At 33.2% G+C, this 22,547-nt stretch overlaps 1 protein-coding gene across 2 annotated transcripts in view; it reads left to right on the top strand.

Annotated features, from left to right (window-relative positions):
- Positions 1-22,547, top strand: part of LOC150096200 (WD repeat-containing protein 3-like) — a 301,884-nt gene that overhangs the window by 44,365 nt on the left and 234,972 nt on the right. For both annotated transcript variants that reach the window (XM_090408833.1, XM_090408834.1), the window contains exons 5-6: positions 5,844-5,922; positions 17,962-18,057. In XM_090408833.1, the coding sequence (XP_090264959.1) occupies positions 5,844-5,922; positions 17,962-18,057 (175 nt within the window). The remainder of the gene's footprint in view (positions 1-5,843; positions 5,923-17,961; positions 18,058-22,547) is intronic.

The raw sequence follows: 22,547 nt of genomic DNA, 5'->3' as shown, positions 1-22,547 counted from the left end.
TGCAAAATTGGTGATATTGCTATTTTGTGGATGTGCATTACCCACCTAGCACACCCTGAATATATGCCCCTGATATATATATATCAGCATCAGACTGTTTTGACATTAAATATACTTACTGATTTGTAACTTTGCTCGGTATAACATTTGTTTACATCTTTTAGTGTTTTGAATTGCTTTCCCCTTGATATCGTAATTTCTTCAACAAGATCAAGAATACTTAAACAGAAATCCTTATCATACCACTACCTTTGCAACAGCTGTCAAGTCTGAATGTAACTTGTTTGTGACCAATTCTTCGTTCAGCCTTTGCTTAGCATTTTCTCATGCATACTTTCAAAAACTTTTCTTGACCATTTGGAATAAAATTCCTTTTTCTCTTTTTTTTTTTTTTTTTTATAAATTGGCACAGTGAGAGTTCTACTCATCACATGGTATTAGATGAGCCTACTGAATTATGCAGTGTAGCTATAAAACATTTATACCTCTATATTTCAAGTCATATATATATATATATATATATATTTGCAATTTTAACCTCAAGAATTGAAATATATTATTGATTATTTCTACTATATATTTTCTACCACTGTTCTGTGTTCTGTCACTTATTACGCAGTTTAACTCAAGTCAGTTTTGCTTCACTTTTTGCTGATGATGTTGTACCTAATCAACAACATCTTCAGGATTCTTTAATTAAATTTCAATAACTATTGTAACAAAGATAGTATGAAAATCAGTAAAAAAAGGTCAGAACTATGGGAAATAGGCAGGAATATGTAAATGCATGGATAGGCTTATGTGTTCATCACACATGTTGAATTGGATTTAAACGGTATTGTTGCGAACACAGATTGATAAGAAAATAACTATTTATTAATTTAAAAGCTAATATTTCGCTGGTATTTATATCCAGCATCTTCAGAGCACACAAACAAAGTTTGTTACAAATGTGAGACAACCACAATTTGGGGCTAGTATAATTAATTGCAGCGTGCAACACAAGACTAAAGTCCTAATACGGCGCCATCTAAGTTTAAAAAAAATAATAAAAAAAAAAACAGTAGTCCAAAGTTTTGAAAAAAAAAAAAATATATATATATATATATAGTAGTCCAAATAGTGGTCCTTGAAAGTTTTGAAAAAAATAAAATTAAAATAAATAAATATTAATTTGGTCCTTTGGTAGATTTATACAGCCATACTTGTTAGGTTTGGAGTATGTTTTAAGGCTTCTGCTGATTCCAGGAACAACCTCTTTGACTTATAGAAGCTTCTGTGCAATACTTTTTTTTTTTTTCCCAATTGATCCTGTGTGCTGGGGGTATCCAAAGCATGGTCTGCCAGACCTGACTTGCTATAGCAAAAGTGCTGGATATATTTTTTGTATTCATTGAGGCGAATGTCCACAGTTCTTCCTGTCTGTCCATAGTAGGCTCGATGACAAGAACAGGGCACTTCAAGCTGTCTAGATCTTGAAAGCTTTTCCTCTGGTTTTCTTTATCACATAGACTCCTGGATGTGATAAAGGAGTGAATCTGTCCTTAGGTGAATGGATGAGAGTTGCCAATTTCACATAAGGTTTAAATACGGTGTGCAGCTGGTATTTGTTAAGCACCCTGGATATCTTTTCAGATGTGCCTTTAATGTACAGGATGGTGATAGTTTTGTTGTAGTCTTCTGTGGTAGATAGTGAGGGGGATTTCTGGGTAGCATTTAGTATTTTATCTATCTTATGGGGGATTATAACCATTAGTTAGGAAGGTGTGGTGCAGGTGAGAAAGTTCAGGAGTGAGAGCAATGTCATTGGAACAGATTGCTCTAGCTCCATGGGTTAGTGTTTTTAAGATTTGTTGAGAAGGGTGATGGTGTGATTGTTTGTGTAAATATCTCCCTGTATGTGTGGGTTTTCTATAAACCGAAAATGATAAGGAACCTTCTGGAAGATGTGTGTCCAGCGAGGATAGGCAGTCATTGGCTTCTAGTTCCATTGTAAAGTGGATTTTAGGGTGCTGGCTATTTAGATGCACTAAAAATGTATTCAATGTGTCTGAGCCATGTGGCCAAATAGCAAGCACATCATCAACATAGCATAGCCAGAGACTATGTTTGAGAGTGGCTGTGTTGATAGTTAGCTTTTCCAGATGTTCTATGTAGAAGTTGGCTAAGGAGAGAAAAAAAAAGGCAGGGGGGGATCCCATAGCTGTCCTATCTAATTGTTTGTATATTTTTCCTTTCCTTGTAAAATAACCTGCCTGTACTGTGAATTTAAATAGCTGAAATATATCAGGGGGAAATTGTGAATTTAGTAAGTTAAGTGTTTCAGTCAATTACATTAGTGAATAATGAGGTGATATCAAAACTCACCATTAGGTCTGAACTATTTAAGGTGCGGTTTTCTAAAATACTTTTTAGGTGGGTAGAATTTTTAACAAAAGAGGGAGAATTGTTTGTGCAAGTGGCTAGTAGTTTGGCTAAATGTTTAGCTAGTTTATATGTAGGGCCGTTTATACTATCTACAATAGGGCGTAAAGGTGTACCTTGTTTGTGGATTTTTTGAGTTCCATATATTCTAGGTGTTTTAATGTGAAAGGGTTTGAGTTTGTTGACTGTTTCTTTTGGCCAGGAAGTGACTTTGTTCAATAACTTGCACACCTTATTCTTTTATGAGTTGGTAGGCTCTCGATCTATAATTTGATATGTTGACCGGTCTTGGAGAAGTGTGTGCATTTTGCTTTCATATTCTGTTCTATCCATTACTACATTTGCATTTCCTTTGTCTGATTTGGTTATTGTAATGTGGTTATTATTGTATGGCTCTTTTAGAGCCATTATTTCTTTATGTGGGATATTATTATTGGGAGGCTTAGAATGGATTAGAATATTGGCCACTTCTAACTTAATATTATTGGCTATTGCTGGAGGCAGGTCATATATTCCATGTTCAATGGAAGCCATTATTTTGGTTTTTGGAACTTCCTTAGGAGTAATGGCAAAATTGTGTCTACGACCTAATGCACTCGTGGCTTCTTTGGTTAAGGTTAACGATGATAAGTTCATAACAATGCCATTTTGATGTAATTGCGGCCACTGTGTAGCACTGTGTTGCTGGAGGATTTCAAATTTCTTCTGGTGTCGGTTTTTAACTTTAGTGAATTCTTTATTGGCAGTAGATTCGGAGATTCTCTCCAGGATATCCCATAGCTCCGGGTTCAAAATGTCAGATAGTATATCACGTAGTGCACTGATGGATGAATTTATTTTTGAAAGTTCTCGGCGAGTAGCATATATCTGTTCCCATAATAGTGCTAAACTCACTTGTATATTGCTCTCACTGCTGAACTTTCTCACCTGTGCCACACCTTCCTAACCAATGGCTATAATCCCATAAGATAGATAAAATACTAAATGCTACCCAGAAATTCCCCCCCCCCCCACTATCTACCACAGAAGACTACAACAAAACTATCACCGTCCTGTACATTAAAGGCACATCTGAAAAGATATCTAGGGTGCTTAACAAACACCAGCTGCACACCGTATTTAAACCTTATGTGAAATTGGCAACTCTCATCCGTTCACCTAAGGACAGATTCACTCCTTTATCACATCCAGGAGTCTATGTGATAAAGGCTGTAGAAAACCAGAGGAAAAGCTTTCAAGATCTAGACAGCTTGAAGTGCCCTGTTCTTGTCATCAAGCCTACTACAGACAGACAGGAAGAACTGTGGACATCCGCCTCAATGAATACAAAAAATATATCCAGCACTTTCACTATAGCAAGTTGGGTCTGGCAGACCATGCTTTGGATACCGCAGCACACAGGATCAATTGGGAAAAAAAAAAAAAATAGGTACTGCACAGAAGCTTCTACAAGTCAGAAAGGTTGTTCCTGGAATCAATAGAAGCCTTAAAACATACTCCAAAAGTATGGCTGTATAAATCTACCAGAGATATGGGAAACAGTCATCCTAAGACCAAATTAATATTTATTTATTTTTATTTTATTTTTTTCAAAACTTTGGACTACTATTTTTCAAAACTTATAAGGACTACTATTTGGAGTACTAAATATATATATATATATTTTTAAAACTTTGGACTACTGTTTTTTTTTTTTTTTAAACTTAGATGGTGCTGTATTAGGACTTTAGTCTTGTGTTGCACGCTGCATTTACTTATACTAGCCCCACTATTACACCGAATTGTGGTTGTCTCACATTTGTAACAAACTTTGTTTGTGTGCTCTGAAGATGCTGGAGATAATACCAGCAAAATATTAGCTTTTAAGTTAATAAATAGTTATTTTCTTATCAATCTGTGTTCGCATCAATACCGTTTAAATCCAATTCAACAGGCAGGAATATGATAAACATCAGCACCATTCTCAATGGTGAACCTATAGAATATAATATTTCAGCTATTTAGGAAAATTTTCAGTGACAGTAGCAAAGTAAATATGGAAATATACAATAGAAACAGCAAAATATGGTTTAGGAAGCATTTAAATAAATTTATATTTATATTCATACTGGAGATAATACCAGCAAAATATTAGCTTTTAAGTTAATAAATAGTTATTTTCTTATCAATCTGTGTTCGCATCAATACCGTTTAAATCCAATTCAACAGGCAGGAATATGATAAACATCAGCACCATTCTCAATGGTGAACCTATAGAATATAATATTTCAGCTATTTAGGAAAATTTTCAGTGACAGTAGCAAAGTAAATATGGAAATATACAATAGAAACACAAAATATGGTTTAGGAAGCATTTAAATAAATTTATATTTATATTTATACTGGAGATAATACCAGCAAAATATTAGCTTTTAAGTTAATAAATAGTTATTTTCTTATCAATCTGTGTTCGCATCAATACCGTTTAAATCCAATTCAACAGGCAGGAATATGATAAACATCAGCACCATTCTCAATGGTGAACCTATAGAATATAATATTTCAGCTATTTAGGAAAATTTTCAGTGACAGTAGCAAAGTAAATATGGAAATATACAATAGAAATAGCAAAATATGGTTTAGGAAGCATTTAAATAAATTTATATTGAATAGGAGAGAAATTAACCAAATTAGCAGCATACAGGACAATCTTTAAACCAGTTATAACTTATCTCTGGGAGTTGAGTTACAAACATAACAGGTAATCAAAGACTACAAACATAAACTTACCAGAAAAACTAAGAAATAGAAAAAAAAGTATGAATAGATGATTTTAATAGCAGAATCATATTAAAAATATTAGAAAGGAGCTTAACATTATTAGCATTCAAGAATGTGCTAGTAGAATTAATCTGAGGTGGAACTGCTGTTTTAACAAAACAGAAGAGAAAAAGCTAAGAAACCCAGTGTTTAATGCACTAGGATGGCACTTAAAACCAGAGGGAAAAGCTTTCAAGATCTAGACAGCTTGATGCAGTTATTTAATGGGCCTTAAATGTATTAAAGATCTGACAAATAACAGGTTGATTTTGAAAAATTTGTTGATAGGAAGCTAAACTCATGTACTATCATAGTATCTACACATTTCATGAAGGAACACATGAGAATTGTTGATGGTTTCTGTATTGTAGTTAAGGGTTTCTTGAAGCATAGGATTTTACAGTATCTAACCAAATTTATTATTTTTATCATGTTTTCTTATATTATTAAATTGTGTATATCAAATTTTTGTAGTGGTATAATATCCCATTCTGAAAAATAATTCCTTAAATAGTTTATATTTTTCTCTTTTTATATTATGTGCTTAGTTTTTATTTATTTTTTATGTGATATTTTAGAAATAGAATATGAGTTGTTTTTTTCCCCTCTCTCTCCCTCAGTTCTGTGGATACTTTTCTCAAATTTTGGGATCTGGATACCCAACATTGTTTTAAGACTCTTGTTGGACATAGAAATGAGGTACGTATTTAAGTAGTACTCTTTACAAGTATATCTGGGAGTATGTTAAATAATATTTTTTATGATATTGAGGTGGTAAAGTAATTGAACATTCAATTCACTTAACAGACAGCAGACTGGTGATAGGATTAACTATCCTATTATAAGCATATTAGGTTTCTGTGAAGCCAAATTACTTGGCTGTGACACACCATTAAGTCTAAAATATAAGGATATTTTAGACTCAATGTAAGCATTTATAAAAATGTCTATCATGTAAGCATTTTTTAACAGATACTTACATATCTGTTAAAAAATGCTTACATGATAGACATTTTTGTGTTGCAGATTTGGAAATCTGCACCTCAAACACATTAGAATAACTTAATTTCTTCTTCCTTTCATCAAGGATTAGGCATATGCTTGTTCCAACTTCACTGGTCTTTCCATCCTTGTGTTAATATTAGTTAATTTCAATCTCTTCTGTTAATTTATTACTAATTGTAACTCTTTTTGCATTTTATATAAACTTTGCATAGCTTATATTAAATGGAATGGCTATGCTTGTGTTTTCATTACACTTCATAATTTTTCTCAGTGTATTTTATCAAAAGCCTTCTCATAATCTATAAAGGCAACATATGTCTCCAAATAAATTCTCATTTGGTTTAACAATTTAAAGCATTATCTATATCTATCTCTAACATTATCTATACATGATCTTCTGTGTCTAAAACTATAAATATTAATTTCACTTCCAAAAAATAAAAAATAAAAAGTTTTGATTTATTGACTATGTAATAGAATGCCATTGTCTGGTTTGTATATCCTGTTATCCTGCTTGTATACACTGTTTGGTTTATACATAGTCTGGTTTTTATATATGTTATAGTGTAGTTATTGTAAAATTCAGAAAAGTTACTGTAAAATTGTCTGGTTTGTATATCCTGTTTGTATATACTTTTTAGTTTATACTTAGTCTAGTTTTTATACATGCTATAGTAGGGTTATTGTAAAATTTAGAACTTGCAACTGACCCTTGCAAGAAATGTAAATTATTGCATAAATTTGGAAACCTTTAAAATTAGAAAAGAATTCTTGCTAATAAGAATGCTAGTTACATAATGAAGATATTTACTGGAATGTTCTAGAACATACATGACCAATAGACTGGGCTAGTAAACATAACACAACTCCATTTTATGATCAATTAGTTCCATTTAATTGTAGAACTTAAGTAAACAGAAGAAAACTTGAGTAATTCAGCAGTGATGAAACTTTGGAATTATATATAGAATATCAATTAAGAGCACCAGTAATTATGTTTAGTTTGTTCATAGTTATGAATTCTGTAAAAACTAAGAAAAATTCGCAATAAACTAAGGTTGACCATTTTCTCATGTAGATGATATGTGATGAAAAAACACTTGGCCATGGAGATATCACAGTTATACTTGTATGACTGTGATATCTTGTAGACCTGTATGAGGACTGATCAGAAATATCCAGTACAAAATTTATTTGTGGAGAAACTACCAATATTGAAATAACCTCATAAACAGTTACTGATACTACCTACCAAAAAAAGTATATGTTACCTAGCCTCTCTCATAAATGACTTCATCTACTTAGATGAAGTCATTTTTGAGAATTTTGAATGAATAAAGCATTTATTTTGTTATTGTGAAAATGATGCAATGTTTGTGCATCAAATGCTGCTCTAGCTTAGTAATATAGGTACAAAGACCTCTGAAATTGTCAAACCTATGAATTAGAGTGAAAGAGAAAGTGAGAAGTAGATCCACGGACTTTCTTCACAAAAAAAATGCAAGACACTACTGATTACTTTCTTTGTGGAAGATCTGGTGGGACATACCATAAATCCAACCATTTGTAGAATCATTCTCCAGAGGCAAAAATCACCCAGAGGCGATTTTCGCCTCTGGCTCCCACTGAAGAGACCTCAATAAAGGTCGAAACTGGTCTGGGTAGTGACCCTTCCCATAATGCATAGCATTATACATGTCCCCAAGGACATGCATTCTTGGCATTATGGGATACTAAGGCAAGTGATGTGAAGTCATACCACCTTTACCACGAGTTGCCTCAGTCCCGAAAATACTTCAGGCACAAACTTTCTTTGTTTACACTTGGATAAAGGATTAAACCAAGTACAGTGATGCCTCGTAGTTCGTACTTAATTCGTTCCAGAAATCCATTCAAACTATGAATCATTCGAAGTCCGAATCAAGATTTTGCATAAGAAATAATCAAAAGCGAAATAATCCGTTCTCATATCCAAAAAATTTCAATAATTTTTTTTTTTATTTTATCTATTTTAGGTTTTTTAATGTTAATAACTTAGAAAAAATTAAACAAAATAATCTTATATTTATTTTATTAATTTTAATTATTACAACATAAAAATAACAGTGAAGAATATTTTTTTAATATAAAAATCACAAAGATGAAAATAATGCTCCCGCTGTAAAGTGTCTTCTTTGTGCTTCTTAGCTGGAGTTGGGAATGCTGATTCATGTTCTCTTTTTTCTGCAGAGAAGAATCTATCTAATGTTGTTTGACGCTGATGATTTTCTTTGATATTTTTAAAATAACCCATCACATTGTCATCGAATACGTTGATATTCCTGGTCACTACTGTCTTATTAGGGTGCCATTTTTCCACAGTAGCTTGTGTTCTAACCCAAACAGAGAACAATTCTTGAAGGTCAGCATTGGAAATGCATCCTTTGGCATCCTTCTCTTCCATAAAAATTTCTTTTTCCACTTCTTTTTGTTGTTGATCGTGAAGATGTTCAAGTTCTTCTGTGCTGAGTTCGGTTTTATGATCATCTATTAACTCCTCTATATCCTCATCACTCACCTCTAATCCCATAGCTTTACCCAAAGACACAATTTCATTTACAACAGACTCTTCTTCACAGCTTACTACTTCACTGACTGAAATACAATCTGGCCAGAGTTTTTTCCAAGCAGAAATCATGGCAAAAGATTTTCAGAATGGTAAACGAGCAAAGGCTTTATCTTATCGACGATCCTTAAGCAATGAAGAATGTTGTAATGCTCTTTCCAAAATTCTTTAAGAGTCAGTTCTGTGGCATTGGTTATTTCAAAGCACTTTTGAAACATAGCCTTAATATACAGTTTTTTGAAGTTTGAAATCACTTGCTGGTCCATGGGTTGTATGATAGAAGTGGTATTGGATGGCAAACACTATTTTGATGAAACTGAATTCATTCACCAACTAAATCCTCCTCTAAATTTGGGGGATGAGCAGGAGCATTGTCCATCACTAGAAGAGCTATTAATGGTAGATTTTTTTCAGTAAGATAAGCTTTTATAGTGGGAGCAAATTCTTGATAAATCCACTCAGTGAAAAACTCTCTGGTAACCCACACTTTCGTGTTGGCCCTCCACATAACACCGAATTTGCTTTTTATGACATTGTTCTTTTTAAAAACGTATGGATTTTCAAAAAAGCCTTTGACTCTATTAATAGAGAAGCAATGTTTAAAATACTCAGCTTGTATGGTCTACCCTCAAAACTCATACAAGCAATCTCAGCACCTTATAAAGATTACAATGCTATAGTAATCTTTCAAACAAAAACATCTGAATCATTTCCAGTGACAACATGAGTCCTGCAAGGTGATGTACTATCACCTTATTTGTTTTTAATATGCTTGGACTACATCTTCCAGACCATCAACACAGAAGATCTTGGTTTTAACATTAAAACATCCACCCACATCATGCAAATAACTGATCTTAGCTTTGCTGATGATGTTGTACTTATTGATACAGAACCAACAAATGCACAAAGACATCTCAGTCTACTAGAGGTACAGGCTAAACTTATTGGTCTGCAGATCAACATCCAAAAGTCCAAAGTATTCTCAATAGGTTGTGAAAACCTCATACTTCATATCAACAATAAACCCTTAAAAAGAGTAAAGGACTTTCAATACCTTGGATTGCACATCAGCAATACAGAAAAGGATATCAGAAAACGTAAACAGCTGGCTCTAGTCTTCCATAACAAACTACGTCCCACCTGGAAATCATCATTAGTATCATTAAAGACAAAAATAAGAACTATACCACGCAACCAGTATATCCATCTTCTTGTATTGTTCTCAAACCTGGACAATAAGCACCAAAAAAAACTACAGATCTAATTAACTCCTTTGGAACTACATGTCTCAGACTGATCCTTGGATACACCTGGATGGACCATGTCACTAACTCTGCTGTGCTAAATCTGGCTAAGCAAGAACCACTTGTCAGTAAAGTCAAAAAACTCCAACTCAGATGGCTTGGGCATCAACTCAGACATCCTGAAATCTCGCCCTTTTTGGAATCCCTCATCCTATACAAACCAGAAGATGGCAAACACAGTAGAGGAAGCCCATGCAAACAATTTTGGCAATACATATGTGAAACCATTCAGTAGGCTGAACTGCAAAACTCCATCTGACATCTACCAGTTAGCTCAAGATAGAGAGACTTGGAAGACCATAATTTGCAATATTTAATTTTTAATATAAATCTCTTTTCACATTGTATCATATTGTGAATAAACTATGTATGTATGTATATGGATTTTCAGAATGGTAAACAAGCAAAGGCTTACTTAAATATAAAGAGCTAATAAGCTTCATTTCGGCAATGAAAACATTACTTAAATTAAGGGGATATTAAATTCCACATAGTTTTAAAACCGAATAAGAAACTGAAGGATGGAATCAGAGAGTTTCTTGCCGAATATAGTAAACTATAAAGTATCGGCGACACTAGCGTTAGCAAATGCAAGTGATCCTAGTACGTAGTACAATACCGGGCAACTCGTAGCAATGGTGGTAAAGTTCTGATCGCTATTCTTAGGTATTTTCCATAATGTAAAAACACATTTCCTAGGAAATGTATGCTGTTATTACATTATGGAGGGAGGTCACTACCCAGACCGGTTTCAGCCTTTTTTGAGGCTTCATCAGTGAGTAGCTAGACCTAATACCAAAGTGTATAGCGAAAAGAACTTATATACTCTGCGAACGAGTTATCCAAACAGGTGCAACCATTAAGTTACTTAAATATAAAGAGCTAATAAGCTTCATTTCGGCAATGAAAACATTACTTAAATTAAGGGGATATTAAATCCCACATAGTTTTAAAACCGAATAAGAAACTCAAGGATGGAATCAGAGAGTTTAGCTACTCACTGATGAAGCCTCAAAAAAGGCTGAAACCGGTCTGGGTAGTGACCTCCCTCCATAATGTAATAACAGCATACATTTCCTAGGAAATGTGTTTTTACATTATGGAAAATACCTAAGAATAGCGATCAGAACTTTACCACCTTTGCTACGAGTTGCCCGGTATAAGAAGGATGGCCTACTCTTGAATGCATTTGGCATCAGGAGTCTTGAAAAATTATATATTGATATGAGACCTAACACAGCGAAAGAGAGTGAGGAAAACTAAATTATGCTGGGAGGAATCATGAGAATCTGTGTGTAATAGGTGACGATATTAGGTAACTGTGTTAATGATGGAAATGATTATGAAGAGAGAGAATGATTCTGTATTCCAGTTTGGACCTATAAAGCATATGTAAAGACATGTACATAAGTAAGGAACTGGATAAGAACAGAGATCTATAAGTTGCCAAATGTTGTCACACAGACCATAGACAAAGGTACAAAAAAAAGCATGCAGGTAACATATTATGTCTGTAGATGAAAGCTGGGAGTATCAGAAACAATGCAGTAGAGTTTGTTGCCTTGGTTAATATATTGGGACTCCGTATTGCAAAAATGGCTGTCAGTTCAATGTTAATAAATGTAAAATCATACGCTGGTGTGATTAAATATCCAATGTCATATTATATGTAGGATTATGCTAGAAGAAACTGATCAGGCTAGGGATCTTGGAGTTTTAGTAGACAGAAAGTTGAAGTTTGAGTATCATATAGCAAAGATTGTAAATACAACTTAGAGAATAATTGCAATGCTGAAATGGACCTTGATATGTAAATTTAAGGAACTCATTTTGTCTCTTTATAAGGCCTTGATAAGACTTCACTTGGACTATTGCACCAGGTCTAGTTTCTGTGGCAATCCTGATACACTGGAGAGAGTGCAAAGGAGAGTGTCAAAAATGATATTAGAATTTTGGAATATTGATTATGAAAACAGATTGAGAATTTGTAGGCTGTAGACACTAATAAACAGGAGAAAGAGGGGTGATATGATTGAGTCTTAAAAACTTCTGAATGGGTTATACAAAATTTCATTAGATGGAATTTTTCATTTTATAGAGGGGTGGGGAAAGGATGCGAGGGTATCTTTGGAAGTTGAGAATGAATGCTGTCAAGAAGGGGAGTGAGAGCTAAATTTTTCTTAGAAACTTAGAACTTAGAAATTATTTACACTCTTTGCATTCACAATGCACTTCTGGCAGTGTGTTTCACTCATCAACTCTCCATATAAAAAAATCTACTTCTCACACTCTTCTTCACCACATCTTAATACAACTTCTAGGAATAGCCTCTCTGTTCTTCCCACCTTACCATCCACTCTTTTTATAATTCATCTGTATTAATCTGGTTGGTTTTATTAAGAGACAGATAATGACAACAGCTTAATTTTATAAAATGCAGCAAAAATAATTTAGTCAGTGAAGATGAAAAAGCAGAAATGTTTTAAGTTTGCACATTCTTAGATGTGAAATACCAGAAGTATATGCTTGAATGTCAATCTTTGAGACAAAAAGGATCAGAGTGTTTAGTTAGGAAAATTATGATGAGTGGATTGCAAAAGTTGTTGAATGAATTAGGAACTATTAGGAAAAATTAGTGTAATTTGCATAGTTTGAATCTGGAATTTGGGATTTATATAGCTCATTTAAAATATGTGAGTGAATACCACCGTCTGTGAGATCAATGATTAACAGGGAATTGCTGTATAATTGCCCACTATTAATTTTTTTTATTTTTTTTAGAATAGTAGATGACCTTTGCAACAAATTTGTATTCTTGAACTAAATAAATTATATAACATCTGAAACACATGATACATACTGCCAACATGATCAACCAATTGGATAAAATGCTGTGGATTCAATTCAAATACTATTGTATGGATGTGAATTTCTTTAGGGCGTAGGCAGTTTTTTGCTACTTGTTGTGAGACCATCCTGTGTATTGGAGGTCTGAAATAGTTTGATAAAGCACCATAGGTTTGGTTCCTAGAGCAAATTTTTTATGGATTAACTTGGCCAATTCTCACACACAAAAATACTGAACTTTTTCAACAGTCATATCAGAAATCTTCTGGAAAACAGATGATGTGCCCTATGTGATACTTAAGTGTCATTCTGATGGTTTATAATGTTTCAATTTCCGTCCAAGATCAGATTTCTCTTCTTCGACTGAATGTCACCTCCAGTTTAACCTAGCACAAGCCAATTACATACATACATAGCCTCCTCAGCCTCTAAAATCTCTGTTCTTTTCCATTTAAAACATTACTTCTCTTCTGCTCAATGACTTATACTTTATAAATCTCAGATCTGACAAATCTTGGAACACTATTCCAACATTTGGGGTTTTCATTCCAAAACCTCCCTGAGAATTCTTGATGGTATGAAGAAGAGGTTACCCTGAATGTCACCTCCAGTTTAACCTAGCACAAACCTATTACATACATACATAGCCTCCTCAGCCTCTAAAAACTCTGTTCTTTTCCATTTAAAATATTACTTCTCTTCTGCTCAATCACTTATACTTTATAAATCTCAGATCTGACAAATCTTTGAATACTATTCCAACATTTGGGGTAGTGCACCCAAAACCTCACTTCGAATTCTTGATGGTATGAAGAAGAGGTGACCCTTCCTTCAGAGACTCCAGTCAGTCACTTTCCCATTGGAAGTTTTCCACTTAGTTATACTATAAATTAAAAATGCCAAGAAATTATATTCTTGGTTTAATCTCTCTACCAGCCATGGTGGATGAAATAGTGATGCCAAGTGGCACTTCTTATCCATGTTAAACAATAGGTTACAAAATCATATCCAGATTTTGCCAAACGTCTATAGACATCATGGCCAGTTGGGATCTTTGCACTTGGATAAAGGATAAGCAAACAACGTTTGTGCCCAAAGTATTTTCAGGACTGGGCAACTCTTATATAGAAGCTGATCACTTTGCATCACTTGTCTTAGTATCCCATAATGCAAAGCACAAATCCTTACAGACATGTTTAATGCTATGCATTATGCAGGTTTCGACCAGTTGGTCAAGACTGGTTGGCTCCCAGACCGGTTTCAACCTTTATTAAGGTCTCATCAGTGGGAGCCAATCCCGAGGTGATACCAAAGTTGGAGTGATGCAGAAGTCATATTTTCATATACGAGTAGCTTCACACCTTATTATGCACCTCTGTAGCGCAATTGGAAGAACGACAGCACGTTGTGCCCTTCGATTGGAAAAGACCTAAGTTCGATTCTTCTCATGACGGGAGGAATCTTTATATGGACATTTTCAATCGAAGGTGAGTTAGCTGATCTCATATGGAGGTAGCAGGGTTTATCCCGGAAATTTGGGTTTTTCATCCCGCATGCAGACAAATCAGCCCTTCAGAACACATGCAATTTACAGACAAAAAAAAATACTAGCTGTGGTGGTGGTAGTGGCCAGTAGATGGCACTGATGTTGATGATTGGTAGTAGAGGTTCGGTGTAGTGGTGGAGACGGAGAGTTGTACAATAGGTGTCCTCCCGCGATGAGTCTTCGGACTACTTGGAGGTGTCAGGAATAATAATAATAATAATTATACACACCTTATTGCCTTCTACTCAAATGTCAGTATAAATTCGAACCGCTATTCAAAGAGAATGCTGAGGCCTTACTTCAACGTTCTAAGTTGAATCAGTAGGTCTGCATATCCATGTCAAAAATATGTGAAAGTTTGATCCAAATAGCATATTAATTTTTTTAAATTAAGACTTTTTAGATACTACATCTGTCTAATGATATCTTTAAAATATGATTTTATAAATATTAAGTTTTTTTGTATGACATTGTAAATTTATACATATAATTTATTTCTGCACTCTTATGTTTACCTTTCTTCAGTGAAATGATATTGTGATTAGTGATGTAACATCACGCTGCTTGTTCTAATTTTGAATTAGAACAAGCAGCGTGTTTATGATCAGTTGTTTCTACTCTACCTTGTAAAAAAAACTGTTTCCTGTCAAGCCACTGATGATAGTTTGTTATTTTCAAACTGAAATATTTGGCAATATATTAAATATACTTTTCTTGTGCTAATGCATTGATAATTCCTAATTTCATGTCGCTAGTTTCTCTCAAAAGTAGAATTTGGAGGGAGAGCTAGTGAAAAAACGGTCCAGAGTGTTGAAAGAACATGATAAGGATTGTCTGGTTGGTAGGGTAACTATTTGTGTTACGTCATGACTGATGGCAAATGATTCAGTTTCCCTTCTGGCATGATTTGTGAAGTTGGAGTTAGGGATCCAGTTGTGCTAGAGATATTCCCTAGGAAGACATTCCCACAACTGGGGTAATTAGTTTGTATAAAATCAATTTTTTGTGATAAATAGTCAAGAAGAGCAGCATGATTGTCAGAGTTAAGGGAGCTGTAAAGGGAGCAAATGAATGCTATAAAGTGAGGTAAAGAAATCTTGAGCCAGATCAGATCAAAAAGCAGGAATTCCAGGTTGAATAGCAACTTTTTGTAGTTGCTATTCAACCTTTTTGTAGAGTGCATCATGCAATATGTAGTTGATACAATCAAGTTGGACTGTGGTTATGGAGGATACTAATTGGTGTTTTGTTAGGAAAAGGAGATCAGGTTTTGATTTCTGTTATTACTGTTATTAAATGAAACTAAAGCTATCTTAATATTGTTGCTGTAAACTTTGATTATATTGATGCTTTGAATGTTGATGAAATGAATGTGAAGTGTTTTTTTATTGGAAGAAATTTTGGCATTGTTTGTTTTCTTGGGGGGGGGGGGGCATATGTTTATTTTTGAAATTTTTTGTTGTATTTTTCATATTTTTTTGATTTTGTAATTTTTATGGAAGTTTTTTTTTATATCCTCAATTATGCATTTAAAACGGAAAATAAAATTAGCATCGGTTTCCTTTTTTTTTTTTTTTTTAAGAGTAGAATAAAAAAAAAATTCAGGAATGTGAATAAAATGCACAGCCTTTACAGGTTGTTGTCTTTCAGATAAATTTGTGATATATATTTTTGTGGCATATTAATAAAATGAATGAGCCTTCAGAGCTCAGTCAGTATAGACAAAGCCCTATTTTGCAAAGACCTAGGTTGAAATCCTATGTAGGATGCGAAGAATCTATATCAGAACTTTTTGAAAACTGTAGGCAAGGTAGCCAGTCTCATATGGAAGTAGCAAGGTTTTTTTTTTATCTCACACAACAAGCAAACAAGCCAGAAAACAAATGCAGTTTATACTTATAGCACACAATGCTGATTGGATTAATCACCTTATCATATCAGTGACATCAGGTTTCTAAGAAGCCAAGTTACTTGGCCATGACAGTCCATTGAATCTAACATGAAAGGGAAGATGAGATCAATAAAATAACACTATTTTATTAAATCACATTTTTGTAATGTTGCATTTCAATTAATAATGAAAGTTTTTATTTTTTTTAGTAGTGTTAAATACACCAGAAGTTAATCTGATCTGATAGCAACTAGTTTCACAAGAAAAGGAGGCTAGTTAGTTTTTCAGACTTAAAATTATGAACTTGGATTACGAGTTAATAAAGAAATAAAGCACAATTAGGGATCACAGTATGATATGGTAACATGTTGAACTTTTTCGGTCATCTCGAAAGTCTCCTTCAAATAGATGTCATGCATTTTGCACTACTTATGCTTATATTCAGTAATTATTCTGATGGGTTATCTGAGATATGCTTTAATTTGTAATCCATGTTCATAACTTTAATCCTGACGGAGCAGCTTTTGTATTTTTTTGTGGTATTTCAGAAACTTATAGTGTATCTTCATGACTTAAAAAAAGACCAGTTTCATTCTTAATGATAGGAATCAAATAATTCATTGCAGACATGTATATTGTCACTGGGGATTCACTGGATATCTCCTTTTGAATGAGGAAAATAATAATATTGAATGAATTTTAATGCTATTTAATTTCTGATGATGTAGAAAGTATTTTACCCTGGGTATAATAAATGTTAAAGATATTTAAACCTGGTTTTACTCCATTTCCCAAGTAAGCAAACAGACAAACAAGTCAAGTTTGTGCCTGCAAGTATTGCAAAGTAATACCAAGCTATTACTTTGCAACACTTGCAGGTGCAAACTTGACTTGTTTGTCTGTTTGCTTACTTGGGAAATGGAGTAAAACCAGGTTTAAAATAGCTTGGTATCTTTAACATTTATTATACCAAAGGTAAAATACTTTCTACATTTATATCTCCTCCTGAGATTTTTATTTAATAAGGTTATAACACCTTATGGTAACTTGTTCTGGTAAAATACTTATAAACTCTGTATTACTAAAATCTTGGTATTTCTAGCCTGGCTCCCACTGATGAGACCTCAATAAAGGTCGTAACCGGTCTGGGTAGTGGCCCCTTGCCTTTAATACAAAGCATCATACTTCTCCTCCAGGAGATGTGCTTTGCAGTAGGGGTAAATATAAGATTAGTGATCAGAGCTTATACTACTTTTACCATGAGTTGCCTTGGTCTTGCACTACGTGCTGGGTCAGCTAGACTTGCAACACTTGCAGACGCAAACGTGACTTGTTTGTCTGTTTGCTTACTTGGGAAATGGAATAAAACCAGGTTTAAAATTTCTGATGATATTGATATACACTTTTAAAATGCCAGAATAGTAAATTTTGAAATCATATTAAAAATCTGTTATTAAGCTTTCTAGTTTAAATAAAGTTTAGAAGGTGTATTCTTGATGATTGTAATAAAACAGTTGATAAATTTTTATACTTACAGGTATGGGACTTCATTATGCTGAAGGATGACACAAGATTAATAACCTGTAATGATATCAGTTCCCTTTGCATTTGGAAAGTGGACTTTCTTGATGGAGTAAGCTTCGTATTGTGAAAATAATTGTTGCTATTTAGATGGATTTAATATCCTTTATTCCTTTATATAATTTTAATTTACTGTTGCTAGAACAAAGCCTTTTAAGCTCTATATTTTTGTAATATTGGTGGTATATTCTGCCAAAATTTCTCAAATTGTAGGAGAATTCTTTATTTTATAATCTACAGAAATAAGCTGTTCTTAATATCGAATTAACATTGGATCAGTTTGAGACAAGAATTATATAGAAGTTACTGTATCTAAACTTTCAATTTTTTTTCCATTATTACATTAAAAAATGCATGGTTTTTCCTCAAAATAACTGGTATTTTAAATGCACATATTTATTGAACAAAAAAATGTTATCCCCCTAAAGTTGCCATGGTCTTCTTCTAGGACACTTTCCATCAGGCCTCATCTTGGACACTTATTTATCCATTCTCTCTTTGCTTATTTTTTTTCACATGTCCAAGCTATCTCAATATTATTGCTGCAAGCTTTGATTTCATAAGTTATTAGTGGAGATCAGTAGAGTTCATACAGTCCTTGATTGTATTCTATATTTGCTTGTTGTATTATCTCTTACAAGTCCAAAGACTTTTCTAAAGATTTTATTTTCAAAGAGCAACTAATTAGTAACAGATATTGTAAATACAGTTTAGAGTATTACTTGCAGTGAACAATTTGAATTCAGGCTGTATGTTTAGCTCATCATATACACAAGCTGTAACTCGATTCTTTCTCTGTGCACTTCAACATTCTGGAGTATCTACTCTCTTCTTTTAGCTTACTGAACCTCTAAGGTTCTTTGTGCAAGTTCCAACTTTTTCCATTCTTTTCTGTCTTGAGACTCTTCTAGTGATTCCCATCTAAGCTGAGTCATTTTGGATGTTATCCTCCTAAAGTTGCTGTGATCTACCTGTAGGTCACACTTTCCATCAGGCCTCATCTTGGATGCTTATTTAGCCATTATATCTTTACCCATTTTTTTCACATGTACAAACCATCTCAGTAATGCTGCAAGCATTATTGAGATGGTAATAGAAATTAGAAATATATTATGTAATTTATTATCTCAAGTAATCAATGCCAGATATTTGAAGGAAGTGCCATTTTTAAATTTCTTGATATCAATACTAAATAGTTATTTCTCTCTTCACTATTTTCTGCATACTTTTAAATATTCAGTTTTATCTTGGTTGATTTGTCATCCTGGTTTTTCAACAGAAGTTTTGAGTTTTCTGAATGTTATTTTAATGTCTTCAGCAATTTCTCCAACTAGGCAAATATCATCAGCATATTCTAACATTAATGTTCTACTCGATTTTTTTTATAGTTTTGCTGATACTTTTCTAAAGCTAAATTAAATAGGATAGTGAAATGGCATCTACTTGCTTTAATCCTATCCTAATAGCAAAAGGTTCAGATCTAATTCCATTAGTCAGCCATGCTTCAGCAGTCAGTGGTGCACATTTTGATTAAATATGTTATCTTATGCGGTTTTCCAAGTTCGTTCTAAACTCTCCAAGAGCATTCTCTATGAATGTGGACAGGCCGATTCTATTTCCATTTTTTCTCTAATATATCTCCTAGTGTCATAAAAATGTGGCCTACTGTGGATCTCTTTCTTTAGAATCCTGTGTGATATTCACCTGTTTTCTTCAGCATATGGCAAGATTCTTTTTAGTATATTATTAGATACAATTTTGTTGCCTGTGGACAGTAGTGATATTCCTCTAATTTTTGCAATCACTTTTGTTTCCTTTTTTATATATTGGTATACTTACTGATTCTTTCCATTCTGAGGATATATTTTTGTTTCTCCATATTAAATTTACTGATTTATGGTATTTCTGTAATTAATTAATTCATTAGATCTATATTTGATGAGTTTGGCTACTATTGCATAAGTATCTGATGCCTTTGTTGTTTTTGAGTTGCATTGTACATTCTTCTTGTTTAGTTATTGAAGGTTTTAAATATTTTTAGGTGACAAGTATGATAAGTTTTCCATTCGAAGATCTCAGCAGGTTCATTGCAGTTTAGGAGTTGGTTAAAGTACTCTCTCCGTTTGTTTGCTATTTTGTCTTTAGTAGCTAGTGTTTCTCAATTAATGTTGGTGATTATTATTGCTTTCTTATTTGAACCTGCTTTATGATTTCTAATTTCATAGAATTTTCTTTGGTTATTTAACCTAAATTGTTTTGGTATTTCTTCAATCTGTTAATGTAGGAATTTAATTTTTTTTATCTGATTACCTTATTGGCTTCCTTGCTACTGCACTCTTTGTATTTCTGGTTATCATGAATATCAAATGGCTTATAAAGCCAATTACTCCTTTTTTTTCTTTTTATTGGCTGGTTTAAACTCATTATTAGGTTTAATGGAATGCATACAGCAGAAAACAATAAAATACAAGTTTATTACATCCAATATTTTGTGTCTGCCACAGAGACATTGTCAGGGTTACAATCTTGAAATTGTAAAAGCACACACAAAATCACTCAAAACAATAAGTGAAAAAAAAAACTTGTATTTTATTGCTCCTCTGTGCTGTATTCATTTCATTAAACCATTTTTTTTTCCACCATATTTTACTTTGAATTTCATTTGAGTTTTCTGCTGCTACTTTTATGCTTTCCTTCGTATGGTTTCAGAAGCTTTCAATATTTTAATTCCATTTCATCTTCTTATTTTCAATTTTTGTTTTAATCACCGTACAACCTGGATGTGTTTATACATTCATAATTACATGGATGTGAAGTGACCATTGAATTCAATATAACCTTTGAATATTATAGAAAAAATTATATGAATACAAAGCATATAGTTTTGATATATTTAATCTATTTGGCCAGTTGGGTAGTTCATTCAGTCTTATATTTTCTTCTTATGTTTTTTAGTTTTCGAGTTTGTTAATATTGTATCTCAGTTGATTTAGCATGTGCTGAAAAACATTTACTGTTTATTTTGAGCATAATGGTAGCAGTCATTTGCTACTTGGTACTATTCTTAGGATAAAAACAAACAGTAAATATTTTTAACTCTGAATATTTCAGATGCTACTTTAATAATATGATATCCATCATATTATTAAATTTCTAGCTAAATTAATCTTTCTCCATTAATATTTGTTTCTTCATGAAGACTTTGGCTTTCAATAACTTTTTTGTAATCCTTTTCTGACATTCAATTTTTTTTTTCACTGAAATTTCTTAATAGGAATATATATACATTTGTGAAGTTTTTTGAAGGATTAGTTCCAGTTTTTCATAGAAATCCATCTTATATTTTCTCTTCTTCAGCTTCTGTTATCTTAAATCATTTTGCTTGCAATCTTAGCTTGCTTATTCTTTCATTGAAAGCTTCAAATTCAATTACAGATGGGCATAATTTTTTTCAGATAATGAAATCTGTTCAAAGTTTTCATGTTTATCCAAGTTGCTTCCATCATAAAGTAGTAAAAAGGTTGTCTCTCTTCAGGCTACCTTCTCCTATCCATCTCATTTCTTGTATTGCTATTATATCCATTTTGTATCTATTAATTCATGACTAAGTTCCTGAAATGCGACTGCTCTATACAGTATATTCCATGATCGTATTCAGAATCCATTATTCCAAAACTTGGTTTGATATTTACTTAAGTCTGTCTGTCCAGTGAAGATTACTTGATACTTATTTGATGACCAGATTGCTTATGAGATGGTGTTGTCAGTCTCATGCTCAATCCCCAGCCTGGAAGATCAGAGTGATTCTCTTCATTTCAGCTATTCCTTTTGACAGACTTGGTCATTATTATTATTGTGTGGGAAGGCTTAGGACATTCCTATTACAGTTTCTCATGTCATAGGAATTTTCACATATCCATATTAGTCTCTTTAGAACTGAGAGTTTTACAGTGGCTGCACTGCATAGTTCAGAAGGCCTGGACAGAGGGACGAATTTTGGATGATTGGAGTAGAGCTCTCATAGTACCATACATAAAAAGGGACATAAAACTGAATACGAGAATTACAGAGGTATTTCTCTATAAGTGTTCTTGGTAAGATTTACGCAAGTATAGTTGAGAAACGGTTGAGAAGGATTGTTGAAGAAAAGCTTGGTGAGGAACAAGCAGGATTCAGACCAAATAGATGCTGTCAGGATCAGATTTTCACTTTATGCCAAATAGTTGAGAAATCATGGGAATATAACAAAGACCTGTATTTAAGTTTTGCAGATCTGGAAAAGCTATATGACAAGAAGCCAAGAGAGAAGCTATTCAAAACACTACAGTTATATGGTGTCAGTGGGACATTATATCAAGCAATACTTAGTCTTTATTTGAGTAGTAAGTCAGCAGTTGGAATTGAGGGAAGTACAGGAAGATGGTTTAATATTAAATCTGGTATCAGACAAGGATGTACATCATCCCCTCTATTATTCATTATCTATATCAGTGTTTCCCAGATTTTTTCTACGACGGAACACTTCACAATTCCTGAAATTTT

Source organism: Typopeltis vanoorti, chromosome 19 (assembly GCF_054136105.1).
Source record: "Typopeltis vanoorti isolate ZY-2024b chromosome 19, IOZ_Tvanoo_1.0, whole genome shotgun sequence".
Classification (NCBI taxonomy): Eukaryota; Metazoa; Arthropoda; class Arachnida; order Uropygi; family Thelyphonidae; genus Typopeltis; species Typopeltis vanoorti.
This window is presented reverse-complemented; position numbering and strand designations above follow the sequence as displayed.